Consider the following 15110-nt stretch of genomic DNA (forward strand, 5'->3'; position numbering starts at 1 on the left):
TTTGCAAAATATAACCTGTTCACTGTAAATGAAATACCACCTGTTAAACAAATCATGTTCCTCATGAAGTATACACTCTTCAAATTAAGTAACTGATGTTAATGTGAATATTGACATCTATCTTAATCAACGTCTTGTTTTCAGAAAGAACCCAACATAATAACCAGCAATGTCTTATACAGTAGGACTTCAAAAAACCTGAACGCATTACTTATATATTAACTATTAACAAATGTGTACCTGTCCAGAGCAGCAGAGCCTAGGCACTGTTTGATGGAGTCACTGTTCAGGAGTAGAGTGGGGCCTTCAGAAAACACAAACATATTAAACATGTTTTAAAAATAGTACCTATAACATTGTTGTGAATTAAAGTGTAGTATAATGATTCATGGTGCAGATTCTAAAGTAGATAACCTAACCCCTAAAATTGGATAAGTATGTGTTTGCAAATGTCCCCTTTGTTGTTCAGTTAGTCAGTTAGTAGGCCTGTACTTTTGTATTTAATCTTTATCTGTGCACTAGTTTGGTAATGCCCTGGACTTGGACTGGGCACAGACTTTCTTTCTTTAATATATTTTGATAGGAGTTCTTTCAAACAGTACTACACACAGCACAAGTTATAATATCAAAGTTATTTTCTGATGTTTGGTGTACAGCAACAGCAGTATAACATTCTAAATACAACCAATAAACATGCAATATGCAGGAAAGGGCTGGGTGGCCACAAAAGAAATCGTTTCTAACTTTTAGAGCAGAAACAAAGCAAAGTGCAGTGCATGTGAGTTCCAGTCCATTGAAAACAATATTTGTTAATCTAAATTAAACATGTCACAAAACTACTCTGACTATACCATGCCCCCATATCCCCAAATATCTTTGGCTGCCTTGCCTTCATTAGGGTGATATTTATTTGGTAAGGTAGGTGTGTGTGTGTGTGTGTGTGTGTGTGTGTGTGTGTGTGTGTGCGTGCGTGCGTGCGTGTGTGTGTGTGTGAGTGTGTCTGTGTGTGTGTACCGATGCCAGTGAGTGCATGCTGCAGCTCCAGAGTGAAGGCAGTGAGGGGGACGTCCTCAGACACAGGCAGGATGGACACAGTGGACAGGTTGGAGGCTGGATTCCCAGCATCCCACTTGCTGGTGGGGGTCTGGAGAGCCAGACTACGAGCTGCGGGGCAGAGGAGTTCTTTTCTCATTACATATTTTAGACAGAAAATAATGCGTTTTAAATGTATGCAATACAAAATACATTTTTGTATTGAAAAAAATAGAAAAGAAAAGCATTACCTCTGTCTGCCTTTCTCTAGCTTAGTGTTAAAACTAAATATTTTACTGTTTAGAGCCCAGGTTGGTCTCCAACAGAAATTCAGACCTTAACTAATCAAAGCATATTTGATTAGTGGAAGCAGACGGTTTTGAGTCTATGCAAATCTCCTCAGACAGACTTGTGAGTTGAATGTCTTCTCAGCGTTTGTTTATTCTGATGTTTTCTGTAACCTTGTATAAAACCCTGGCTAAAAACTCATTCTGGTCAGAGAGACTCCTACAGCTTCTTGAGAACTTCCGTCTCCACTGTGCAGTGAATAAAACTCTTCTGAACCAGCCACTGAACTGAACCTGAGAGAAACCTTTTCTTCCACAGTGAGTAGTTACCAGCCAGAGGACCATTGACCTGCTGCATGTTGCCCAGGATCTTCTGTCCCAGCAGATGAATCAGCCGGGTGACAACCTGAGGATACCTCCTCTTGATGGAGTTCAGAGCCCCTTCCGGTAGCTTGGCGAGCTCAGAGTCTCTGACAGCGTGGACCGTGGTGGCTCGATTCATGTGGGTCAGCGCCTCGACCTGGACAAGTCACAAATCAGGTGTACTGAAATCTGAAGTTCTAATCACTGTTCATCATACCAACTAGAGTTGTTCCGATACCGACACCAGTATCGGAAAAGCCTTAGATACCGCCTAAAACTCAGTTTTGGTATTGACGAATACTCAAATTTATGCAGCGATCCGATAACACGTAATTTAGCCTAGAAGAAAATCTTCCTTAAAGTAGTTTTTACCTTCTTTTTCCGTACTGATGACTTTCAAACTGGATAATAAAAGAAAGTTCTATATATGTATTCTCTGTATATGTTCATGTTTCACAAAGAGTTTAACCTGAGCCAGGCCGAACAACAATGATAGAAATCATATCACATCCAAGTGTGTGTGTAAAGACCATAGGTAAAGACTAGCCCCTCCCCCAACGCAAATCATTTAGAAAAGAAGTATTGATTATGGTATCGATAAACACTCGGATCGTTAAGCAGTGTCGAACATGGGTACATATCAATAAAAAATGAACGGTCCCCATCCCTACTCACCACGCCGATTAGATCCCCGCGGCCATACTCTCCAGCCAGCTCCTTCTTCCCATCATCCTGTGCGACGACAGAGCGCAGTCGGCCACTGAGGACGATGAAGGTGCTATCCGACTTGTCTCCCTGTCTGAAAACAATCAGAAAACAAACCACACAAACACACTAGTATCATTTAATCCACTTAGTTATACTTTATTTTTTATTTCTCATAGTATATGGATTTATATTTTTTAATTTGTACAATTATTAAAGTTTTCTCTGTTGCTGTCACTTTCCCTGCATGACTGTAACAGACGACATGATAGACTTCTTCATGTCCTGTTTTCTTGGTTGCGTCCTTTTATTCGTTGTTGTACTGTCTCCAAAACACAAGAACATTGGACATCAATGTATAGACAGAATCAGCGTGACATCGCGCTAACACAAAAATCACTTCCGGGAAGACAAACGGCCGTTGATTTGAACAGTGGAGATATGTGAAATCAGCAAACTTGTTTATTTCTGTTGTCCTTTTCAGCCGTAACTGTACCGTTTAAAGATATAAAGCTAAACACAGAGGTCCAAACTGAGGTCCTGTCATTTTCTTTAGTCTGTGGCCCAACAGCTAGTCAATATCAACGTCGTTTCACTTCCGGGATTGCTCCGGTGCCGCCAGAAATTCCGCAGGATGTCCCTCATTTTGGCCGGATGTCCGTCCCCTTCCTCTTTCTTTGTGTTGGCGTTCTAACCTCCGGCTGATTTGTGAGGACTATGGTTAACTGCTCCTCAGATCTCTGCAGGGTAAATCCAGACAGCTAGCTAGACTATCTGTCCAATCTGAGTTTTCTGTTGCACGACTAAAACTACTTTTGAACGTACACATGTTCCACCAAAACAACTTCCTTCCTGAGACTATTTAGCAGAGGCACCGTGGCTCCGTCTGGAGCTTAGCACCGCCCAAGACGATTGTGATTGGTTTAAAGAAATGCCAATAAACCAGAGCACGTTTTGCTCCTATCCAGGAATGCTGTGTGGACTAGACAGACCCTCCTCCACAGCGCTGTGGAGGCAGATAGTCTAGCTAGCTGTCTGGATTTACCCTGCAGAGATCTGAGGAGCAGTTAACCATAGTCCTCACAAATCCACCAGAGGTTAGAACGCCAACACAGAGACAAAGGAAGGGGACGGACATCAGGCCGAAAAAACTACCCAACAGGTAAATTAGCTCTCCAACCTAATGTTAGTCAAAGTGTTGACATATGAAAGCATCAAACATTTTAGATGAAGGAGATGAGAGTATATCCAGTTGCTCGTCCCTGTTTGCTCCCATTAAAGTGCCTGTACCTGGAAGTTACTGTATTTATTATTATCACCAACTACCTGCCCTTGTTTCATGATGAATGTTGGCTGTTGAATGAATGTTGTTTTTATTTTATATATGGATGTGTGCAATATAGTTTCTTTTTTGGCACCGCTGGGAAAGGAATACAACACTTTGTTGTATTAATTGTAAGATAATGACAACGTAGGAAAGATTTTTTGCACACCTCTTTTATCGGGCAGGTGCGTAGGATATGATCAAAAGCTTAGAGAAAGTCCCGCACACTGGCCATTACACAAGCAATAATTTATTGAGAAAAATACAACGTTTCGGTCCTAGACCTTCATCAGGTAAATAATAATAATGAATGACAATAAAAGCATCTATATTATATCAACAGCTCCATAGAGCAGATACCTGTAGACGGCACGGCCGGCCTCCACAGCCATCCAGTCCAGGGCGAAGTCAATCTGTCTGACAAATGGCGACACTCTCTTCACCACAGTGTGAGCTACGTTCAACACCACCCTGGGCTCCTCACGCATCATTCTGCAACATTGAAAAAACAGATTGGTGTGTATTGAATTGCATTGTTTGTGATGGGAAGAACCCACGCTGGAACCCTAACGAATGTTTTGTTTGTGAGCTTGCTCCTACTCATAGAAGTGGGCCTTGGATATGGAGAGAAAGGTACAGTCTTTGTGAGCCCGGACACTGAAGATAAGGGGCTCCCCCGTGAGAACAGCCAGGTGACCCACCAACTCTCCTGGGTGGGTGACGAACAGCAGGGTCTCCTCCTCACGGTCTATCATACGTTGGTAAACATGGAGCAACCCCGAGATGATAAATGCCACGCTCACATCCTGTAAGAGAAGAAGAACAAGAAATAGTCAGGATGAGGATTACACACACACACACACACACACACACACACACACACACACACACACACACACACACACACACACACACACACACACATCCGTATAAAGAGTTGTGGAAAAAAAAGGGAAAGTGGTATCTCCCAAAAAAGCCTGGGGAAAAAAGCTAAGTGCAGAGAATATTTGTCAAGTTATGATTTCTGATATGTGTAATTTATTTTCGGAACTTCTGACCAATCAACTGCTGCTCAATCAGTGGCAAGGCAAAAGACCCTTTCAACTCCTCCCCCAACACCCAAATAGTTTGCCTTATTTTTTGTTAACCTTTAAGAAGAAAAAGGAGAAGACATACTTTATTAATCCCTCAAGGGGAAATTGCATTTTACACTCTGCTGGTACAGACATTACACACACATGCCCAGGACCTATACATGCACTAGTTGGACGGATGTCAGACAGAGTTTCTGCAGGTTTCACCAAGTCAAATTTAAGACTTTTTCAGACCTTTTTAAGACCATAATGAATGAAATTTAAACAAATAAAATCAGTTTTTTGTCTCTAGTACAATCCGAAAGAGAACAATAACACAAAAGCGGGTTGGCTGCAAAATAAGTTGCATATTGGTCTCATTTGTCGTCGTAATACAGCAAATTATATTTGGACTAGCGAAAGAAAGAACATCAAAAAACAATCTAAAGCGCTGCAGGAGCATTTTAATGAGCATTAGAGGCAGCGTTGCGCGTAGGTAAATTAAGACCTGTTTTATTTAAGACCTAGAACACAATACTTCAGCAAATGTAAGATTTTTTAAGGCCTAAAATTTGGATTTTGAAATTTTAGACTTTTTTTAGACTTTTTAAGACCCTGGTCAGAGTGAGGGGGCTGTCCATGGACAGGTGCCCCAAGCAGTTGGGAGTTCAGTGCCTTGCTCAAGGGCACCTTTTCCAGCTACCATTCCACACTTTGTACTCGGTCCATAGCGGTCCGTCATATTTGCTCAAAATGTCACTATATACTGACAGTACTACACGTATCAGATCATCTGTGAAACAACCATGTTCCTCTGCCTCCTCCTGGTGCTGCTAATGGCATAAGAAAAACAACCAGTCTGAGCCAAGGAGCTTCAATGTCAATGACTGCTCGTGAATCTTAATTCATATTTGAATCAGTGAATCAGCGCTGCCTGCTTTGACAGTTTGATGGGAGTTGACGAGCAGCCATTGACACTGTGTTAAAGACTCCTCGGCTCTGATTGGTTGTTTTACTTCAGGCGTGGACCAAACTTGCAAATGGCATTACAAGCACTAGGGGGAGATGAATAAATTAAATATGTGTAATGTGAAAGTTTTTTAGACCTCAAGAGCACCTTTCACACATGCACTGCAAACCTGAACTTATCTAGACATTAGTAGATAATAAACAGTCTGTCCCACAGAGAGACACATTGAGAGGTGAGTTTGTGTCTGACCTGGTCTCCCTGGTTGGCCACAACAGAACCGGCTTTGACCTGCCGAAGATTCACCCTCCCCTCCAGCAGACTGGCGTCCTGATAAAATAGCAGTGCATATTAAACACAGGGAAATGGCTTTTTTAACAGTCTCAAGTGCTTGACCAGACATGGATTCATAATTACAAAACTGTTGCCAGATCACCAAAACCAGGGGGGGTGTCAAACTCAATTCCGCTAAGGGCCTCACTGATAAATAAGAAACACATTTATCATAAAATTTAGCAAAACAATAATTACAGAATACAGAATATGAAAACTCTCTGGTTCTGTGTGAATTTCTGAGTCTCAAAGTCAGCAAATCTGACAAATTCTGCTTTGAGTGTTGCATAATTGCAGTTTGAATATCAGTTTCCCTTTTTTTTGGTTTGGCGCACAACTAGGTGGGCAAAAATGTATTGTATTAACCTAAATTGATATGCGGACCCGATCAAAAGTTTGTGAGAGGCCGGGTTCGGCCCACAGGCCTTGAGTTTGACACGTCACCTAAACAAACTATTCAAATTTATTATTAGTAATTTCTCACAGATTTGTTTTATAGTATTTCACCGTTGCTATTACATTTTGCCTGTTTAAAACAAGAATTAGGATCAAATATTTCAAACTGTTGAACTTTGTGTGCTGAACAGACAATCACAGTTTGTACCTACCTGTATTTGGAGGACATGCAGCAGATCCTTTTTGGCAGCTTGGAAAATGGCATTAACTTTATTATGCTGGACATTTCCTCCTCCAGCATCACTATAGTAGTAAACAGCTGATGGAGTGTCCTGCATTGTCACACTCTTCTTTAGAATAGACTGAGGAGACATAAAAGTGTAATTAAGACTTCATGCCCTTTAGAAAGGCACTTAACCACAAACTAAGTGCTTATTCTAAGTAACAATTCCCTGTATATGCCTATGCAGTGTACTAAAAAGATCCATTAAATCCTCTGTGTAACATCGTATTGCACTGTTTTAATAAGTTGTATTTTGCTTAGGCTAAATCTACATCAAAGTGGCATAATAATTTGCTTAATCATACAAATACACAACTAAAAAGCATGGCTGACGCTCAGGTCCTTTAACTCAACAGTCACAAGGACATTGTTATTGGGGAATACAGAGAAGTCAGACAACAAAAAAAACTCCCAGGAGCATAATTTCAGTGCAGTGCTGATCTGTAGCAGAGCTGAGATGCTATGGCTTCTTTGGCAGGAATCAGTATTTCCACTAACAGTCAGTCAGGATGAGGACAGTTTCCTTGGACAAATGAACACAAGTGATGACGTACTCACAGCTGTGTATTCCCAACCTGCTCCTGTGCTCTCTAAAACTCTCTCCCTTCTCATTACTCACTCCACAACATTGTTAGAAAACACTCATTATGACATATATTTTGCTCTTTTTTGTCATTTGGTGCAAATGGGACTTTTGTGAAATGGTCTAACTTGCATTAGACTAATCTAGGAGCGAAACTAGGACCACTAGTCTAAAATATCTGTGTGTAACTGGCCCCAGATGTTCAACACCTGGATTCAAACCAGCAGCAACTGCAAGAAAGAAAATCCTTATCCAGAGACCTTCACAGGATTGTGAGTCAGAGCGTCCTCTTTGTCAACTTTGGCCCGTTCATACACTGTGTTGAGGTTCACTGACATGTCACCTGCATAACACAAAAGGTTCACAGTCATCATATTGCTCATGAAGGTTCAGTATCACCAACAATACTCCTTGACTAGGGTTGGGCATCGAGAACCGATTCCTACTTGGACTCGTTTCAAAAATTACGATTCCATCGGAATCGTTTCTCTATTGGAATCGTTTGGAATCGTTTAGAGGATTTGGTTTCAAATCCGATCATCGCTTCCCAATTTAACATGCGCAAGTTTTGGTTTCTGAAGCGGCCAGGCGCTTGTTGTGTTGCAGCCTTGGAGCCCAGTTAGCAGCGCTCTAGTGGGGCTTTATTTTACATTGAAAAAGTGGTAAAACTGCACACCACCATTGACTCAAAATAAAACTTTCCTCTTATTTGTGAAAATAGGCACGTGACCCGTTTCAACTCCACCCCTCAAAGAATCGGTATCGAGAATAATCAAGAAACGGAATCGAAAGGAAGAATCGGAATTGGAATCAGAATCGTTAAAATCTAAACGATGCCCAACCCTATGCTTGACACGATTATTATTATAGCCAGATGGACAAGCATCATGCCAATGTGTCTCAGAGGCTGCAGTATTTGTTGTACTGTAGATCAGGGGTCTTCAACATTTTTTAAGCCAAGGACCCCTTAACTGAAAGATAGACAGAGCAGGGACCCCCTACTACTGATATTGTATAAAATGAAGTTGTATATTAAACTGGACCTACAATAACGTGTAGGGCGTCCTAAAGCCTTTATACAGACCGTCTTAGTGCATAGAATACTAACCTATTAAAATAGCCTTAGAATTGTTAGCATGATTTCATAAATCATCTTTTAATGTTAAACATACATGTTGCAGTGACTCTTTAGGGTGAACTGGATCAGTGGATGGCTACCTCAGTGACTACCTTACCTATAGACCAGTTAGCCTATCATCAGTGGGGATTTATATTTGCTAATAATATGTTGGATTCATGTTAAGAATTTTTATTTTTTGGAAAAAACTTTCAAAAACTAACAATAATTTGGAGGCCCCCCTGCATTGACTCTGGGGACCCCCCCCCCCTAGGGGTCCCAGACCCCCTGTTGAAGATTCCTGTTGTAGAGACCTGCTAATGCTACTGCTGGTGCTAGTTTTAACTGGAGCAGCATTTAAAACATATTTCTCATGTTTCATAACAACTCAGATATCTTGTGAAAGCCTTTCTTTGCTAAATTACTTTTCAAGTTTCAGTTTTTAAATTTCAAGTTTTTCAACTTGTTTGTCGGATTTTCAATTTAATTCAAATAACTTTATTTGTCCCAGAGGGGCAATTATACACAAGAGGATTAGAGCCACATGTGAAAATGTTCACATTTAAAAGGCACAAAGAGTAGCACATAAAAGGACAATTCACAGATATGGTACAACTATGAATAAAGTAGATAAATAAATAAGTAATGCATTGCGTAATGCTGTGCATTATAAAGAGCTAAAGTCATAAAAGTCATAAAAGTCATTAAAACCATAATTGAAAAAGGTGCTGTGGTGCAGTTCTTAACTTTGAATGGAATCAGTCTTAATTCTTTGATAAGCATAAAACTTGTGTATGAGAACATAAGCAATAACAAAAGTTACGGAAGTGGGAAATTATTGGTGATTTGGGTTCATAATAACAACAAGTTATTATTGGTGACCTGCAAAAACACAGCCCACATGGAACGGACACAAAGTCGGATTTCTCTTTATTGATTTCTCTTCAGCTCATTAGAAGGAAAAGCTACTGCAAACGTTCTAAAAGTTTGTCCTAAAATGTTAATGCCTACTGTTCTATACGTTCCAGGGCCCTTAATTAAAAACATTATAATATAGCTTGAATCCATTAAGAAAGGCCAGTAGCATGCAGAGTTGATGTAGTTTATTGCATCTCTCCTACCGAGACAAGAAAGTAAAGAAAATCAAAACATCTCAAATATGTATATGTATAGAAGTGATGCTGTGTGAGTATACCTGTAACAGCCATTGGGGTGGAATGTGAGCGAGATTTCTTGTATTTAGATGTTGACATGTCCGAGAAGCTGGACTTTTCTGTTATAGTGTGCAACAAGAAATCAGATAACTTTACCAACATCACAACACACATTACTGCAGCCTGACAGTGAAATGTTGAGCGAAGGCTGTAGCTTCTGACCTGTGTCACTTTTTTCGGAGCCCAGATCATCAGAGTGGGAAGGCTGACGGCGGTGGCCTCTGTGTGGATGACCCTCACCCAGAACATGGGCCAGCGACACCAAAGAGATGGCTTGGCTCTCCTGTAACACACACATAAATCAATATTTAAACATTCTCTAAATATGTGCTAAGGTTACATTCATATAGTGGAATTAGCTGTGGTCCATCTCTGACATCATGGGTATGAAGTTTGAAGTTTATTTGTCACATATACTCTTCTATGAATGCAACATTATCAAATCCTGTAAAGCTATATAGAAATACTTCTGTGGAGAGGGATTTAAAAACATGAAGATATTGACTCTTGGCACCAAACTTGCTTGATCGGCTCAAGTGGTCCAAAAGTTTATTTCTACTGTATTACTTTAATCAATTCAATTTCATTTATTTATAGTGTCAAATCATAACAGGAGTTATCTCAGGACACATTACAGTCAGAGTAGGTCCAAACCACACTCCATAATTTACAGAGACCCAAACAAATCAAGCTGTGTAATAGAAAAATGATGCAGATCAACAACATGATACTATAGAATGAACAGATAGACCTGCAACACTTGATCATAGTGTACTTTAGTTAACTAATGCAGTGGCTTTAAAAACAATAAACATGCTCAGTTTGATGCTGAACATGATAGATACTGATAATACTGTAAATATGAGTAAATGGAGATTTGCGTCAACCGCAATCACACTGACTGGACATGGAATAAGGACACCTCTCTCAATTCAGTGTAAGTAAACGCAGGAAATACGTGCAGGAAAAACAGCGCAAGGAAAGACATTGAAGAAACCTTGGGAAGACTCACTAAAGAAGGAACCTCCGTCCCAGCTAGTAGTTGCCAAGCAGGCAGCACAACACTGTAGACGGTGTAGCATACTACTATTTGCGAGACTATTTGGTTTCAATCTTTTCAGAGCCCTAGCTTCATCTTTGGATGGGAACTTTAAGTGTGTGCTATTTAACAACACAAGGAATGTCCAAGAGCTTTAAACATAAACTGACTTTCTCACATCTTTTTTTCTATGTATTGTGTAGAAAATATTGGGGACTTCAACTTTACATTCTGATCTGATCTCTGATCTCTGATTCAGGAAACTGCAAACTAACAGTCAATTTAACACTCATACAATGTTTTCTGTACTGTTCCACATTGATATAATAATAATAATAATAATAACTTTATTTGTATAGCAAGGAAGAGGTAATACTCCAAACCACTGCCTTTGACTCTTTTCCTGCGTCCAACGTTAGCTACATGATTGCTGGATATAAGCCAGACACTATATAGCATTAAGTTGCTGTGAGCTGTAGCCTACATTCACTACTTCTAACCAGAGGCAGAACATAACGTAATCTCGGACATTATTCCTTCACAGCTCTGTGCAATGCGAGAAAATCTCAGAGCTGAACCGGGCAGACACAGCACTTTTCATCAGACTCACCCTGGGTCGGGTTAATTAAGTCTAGCCACTAGCCAGTAATTGACAATTGGAAAGTGAGGTGATCAAATCTAAAACAACTTTGTCAAACCACAGTCTGGAGCACAGTTTGAAAAAAATAAAACAGTACCGGGTTGAAAAGCTCAGTGGTCAAGCCAAGGTAGTTGTGTAAGGCAAGGAAGGTCACTCTCTGGAGACGCACCATGATGATCTACAGAGGACAGAAAATACAGACTATAGTGTTACAACCTAAGACATAGCTTTGTATTAACAGTTGTATGACTGTATATGTTAACAGAAAATGTCCATAGTTGTATTTCTGTTTATTTACATTTGGAATTTCAGCGTTAGGTAATTGTGTGGGAAAATTAACAACGTGCATGTTTTATTGGATGTCTAGTAGTTTAAACATTTTGTTTGGGTTGGTCATGTGTTACATATGTGAATTTTTGTTGGATATCACTCATGCCAGCTGACGTAGTGAGCTGGCATGAGTGATATGGCATTATCGTAGTTATTAACCAGCACTTGGATAAGCGAGCGTCAAAAAAAAGTGTTTAAAGCTTCAAAAAAAGAGCTTATAATTAATTGAAGCTCGGTTTTCTTTTTAGAAGTTTACTAACTGAGCAGCTTTGCACGAAAGAACTTTGAATACCAGAATATGTTTTGTATTTTTACTGTAGCTACACACAAAGTTTCTGTTTATCAATTACGGGACAAAGTCCGGGTAATGAGCTTGCAGAACTTTTTTTGTTATTTCTGACTTATTTCTTAGAATGTAGTGCCAAAAAAGGGAATCTGGATACATATTCTGAAGCTGCCGGTGTAGCTCACTTGATAAATGAAATGCTTCTCATTGTCAGTGGACACTTTACCTGGATGACACGGACCATAGTTTCAGGATATTTCTCAAAGACTGATTGGAAGGCTGCAGCTGGGAGTCGCAGGATAGTGGAGGCAACTGCAGCTCTTGCAGACACTGTTTTGTAAGGTGCTGGATAGCCCTGAAATACAGATAAAGTAATACAGTGTGTGGAGAAAGAATAATGTTGTGGGTAATAAGATTAAACCAATATAATGAGATACAGAATTTGTCCAGAATTTAGGCAACCATTCCAGTAAAAACAAGTCTAAAAATTAGAGCATTTAGAAGTGTTCATGTCAAACATGTATCTATAAATAAAGGAATCTCTGTCTGTCTTTCTGTTTGTCCTTCGCATATCCCAGGAACCATTCATTCGATCTACTTCACACTTGGGTGTACTGCTGGGGACCGAATGGCAAGCATTGTCGAATTTGGTGCAATTTAGACACGCAACACAGTCAATTATAATAAAGGTTGAATAAACAAGGAAACAGCTGTGCAGCAGCGGATTCAAGGCTCTTTGGACTAAATGCATGTCGTCCGCAGCGGGCTCCTACTCGCTTATTTGAAAAAGAATACCTCCGCTAAGTTCAATACACCGTTGTTTCTGACCGCTAGTAGCAGCGGCTCGGGTGAGTGACGCAACTATGTCATGGCAGGTGTGTTTTTCACGGGCAGATTTAGTGATGCAGCATCTTGCTTTACTTTGCACCCTTTGTGTAAGTATTAATACCGCCCAGTCCTGCATTTGAAAGTCCTGCATTCAAATGTTTACTTCAAGTGAAATAGGCATTATCAGCACAATGTCCTTAAAAGGTATAACGTGTTACTTTGATTGGTTGGATCAAAGAATTTCCAGAATAATCGCCGAAACATCTTGGTTCTCTCTCGGAATAATTGTAAAGATTTACAAAGAATATGTTTAGGGCATTTCCTCTCTAACTGGGACGTTTTGGGACCGATTGGTGGGATTGCTGTGGACGAACTACACACACAAGTAAGAGCAGATGAGGTTTAACCATGTATCCAGCGAATATAAATAGCTCACGTTACTGTACTGTGTCAACAGTTAACTTAATTTAATATTGTATGTGGCATTTTCTTTAGCGGGGTGCAAATGTTCCACCAAAACAAGTTCCTTCCCAAGACTATTCTGCAGAGCCACCGTCGCTGTGTCTGGAGCTTAGCGCCGCCCAAGACGATTAAGATTGGTTTAAAGAGATGTCAACAACCCAGAGTGTTTTTTTTCCTCCTATCCTGGAATGTACGTGTGGTGTAGCCAGACCTTACTCCACAGCGCTGTGGAGATAGAGCTGGCTATGTGAGAATATGTGCAATGTGACAGCTAATTTCCACCAAAAACAATCTGCTCTAAAATACAGCTGCATTACATATGAGGATGAAGACGTACAGTGATGATGTCCAGGATACTGAGCAAACTGTGAACACTGTCTCCTGGTAAAACGTCCTTCACCACAGCGTCGGTACCATCCTGCAGTAAAAAAAACACACAACATGAGAGCAGAACGACACAAGTAGGGGTTCCAACAACTTTGATATTTCCTCACTGATCACTCATATATTGTCATTACAATATAGTCCTTATTATGAGTTAAGAGCACCTATCTTAAATGAAATGTCTGTTCAAAATCCTGAAATGTTTTTGGTGTACTGATGACGACAAAACTGAGTGGTTGTTTAAATTGAATGTACATAAGTTAGTGACCTTTGTCTCTAAAGCATGGCCAAAACGACTAAAAGGTTTATTTGTTTAATATATGTAATTGTTGTTGCTATTCTGGTATCTGGCCCTTTGCTGTAAATAATGGTGTCTTGTAAGCATATGAAGGCTGAGCATTTTTTCTTTCATACATGACACAATAACAAAATAGTATTCATTCATTCAATACACACAAGTACTAATCCTGATCCTAATCGCTGAGGGTGAAATATTCTGGTGGTTTCTGCGAAGCAGTAGGTGGTGTTGTGGTCTTACACTCTCACGGATGCACAGCTCCAAGCGGCCATCTTGAACCACGTAAATACTGTCATCAGTGTCCCCCGGTCGGAAGAGTCCCTCTCCCTGATGCAGCTGGATCAGCACCATGTGACGACACAGCTCCAGGAAAAGAGGCTTCTCGAAGTGGCCAAGCACCCTGGTTACACATGTATTAGTCACTATGTCACTACAGCACTATGCAAATTTCAGGTAAACTGTGTCATATCAAATATATAACAAATGCAATTTAGATTCTGAGACAGTCAACAGATGCAGTATGATGGTCTTTCCTCCATTTCATTTAGCAAGAAAATCAGCCAAATGTTCTTAGGATTTCAGTCCTGGTAGGTCCTGTAGTTACTGCTAAGTGTGTTTTAATAATACATATTGCAGACTTCTGTTAAAATACATTGTATCAGCCACTGGCGACAGAAAACACACCTAAAGTAGCCATCAGAAATGCAACCGAGGAAGAAGAGGAACTGGTGTACGTGTTAACAGCTCAGCGTGGCTCAGCGTTATGTCATGTTGTTTTATCAAGACAATAGACGGTGATTCTCCGCAGGGTTGCGCAGAGGGTCAATGAAACGGCCCATTTGTGTGACATCCTGTTGTGTTCTTTAACCCAATGTAGCACAAGTAGACTTTTTATTTCACAACTACTGTTTTCCATCAGATCGTTTACAGATCTCCATGTTTCTGAGCGCACTTGAAGGCAGCTTCACGGAGAAAGAGAGAAAGAAAAGAGACGAACGAGACGGCAAAACCCGCCGCAGCCTAAATGCACTACCCCCATTCAAAATGGATGGAAAGACCTGCGTTTTTGCTGTAGCGTCTGACTGCCGACTCAGGCTGCATGAATGCCCACTAAGATCAACAAAGTCACCCAACACGGTCAAACCATAATCAGGATTGAATTATGA

At 40.4% G+C, this 15110-nt stretch overlaps 1 protein-coding gene across 2 annotated transcripts in view; it reads right to left on the reverse strand.

Moving 5' to 3' along the window:
• The window catches only part of pnpla7b (patatin-like phospholipase domain containing 7b), a 41126-nt gene that overhangs the window by 17294 nt on the left and 8722 nt on the right, over nt 1–15110 (reverse strand). For both annotated transcript variants that reach the window (XM_078249992.1, XM_078249991.1), the window contains exons 8-22: nt 14185–14344; nt 13600–13680; nt 12199–12327; nt 11454–11534; nt 9840–9960; nt 9659–9736; nt 7607–7689; nt 6693–6842; nt 6004–6081; nt 4312–4517; nt 4072–4203; nt 2358–2481; nt 1650–1839; nt 1015–1164; nt 241–304 (exon numbers count right to left, since the gene is read on the reverse strand). In XM_078249992.1, the coding sequence (XP_078106118.1) occupies nt 241–304; nt 1015–1164; nt 1650–1839; nt 2358–2481; nt 4072–4203; nt 4312–4517; nt 6004–6081; nt 6693–6842; nt 7607–7689; nt 9659–9736; nt 9840–9960; nt 11454–11534; nt 12199–12327; nt 13600–13680; nt 14185–14344 (1827 nt within the window). The remainder of the gene's footprint in view (nt 1–240; nt 305–1014; nt 1165–1649; nt 1840–2357; nt 2482–4071; nt 4204–4311; nt 4518–6003; nt 6082–6692; nt 6843–7606; nt 7690–9658; nt 9737–9839; nt 9961–11453; nt 11535–12198; nt 12328–13599; nt 13681–14184; nt 14345–15110) is intronic.

Source organism: Sander vitreus, chromosome 5, assembly GCF_031162955.1.
Source record: "Sander vitreus isolate 19-12246 chromosome 5, sanVit1, whole genome shotgun sequence".
NCBI lineage: Eukaryota > Metazoa > Chordata > Actinopteri > Perciformes > Percidae > Sander > Sander vitreus.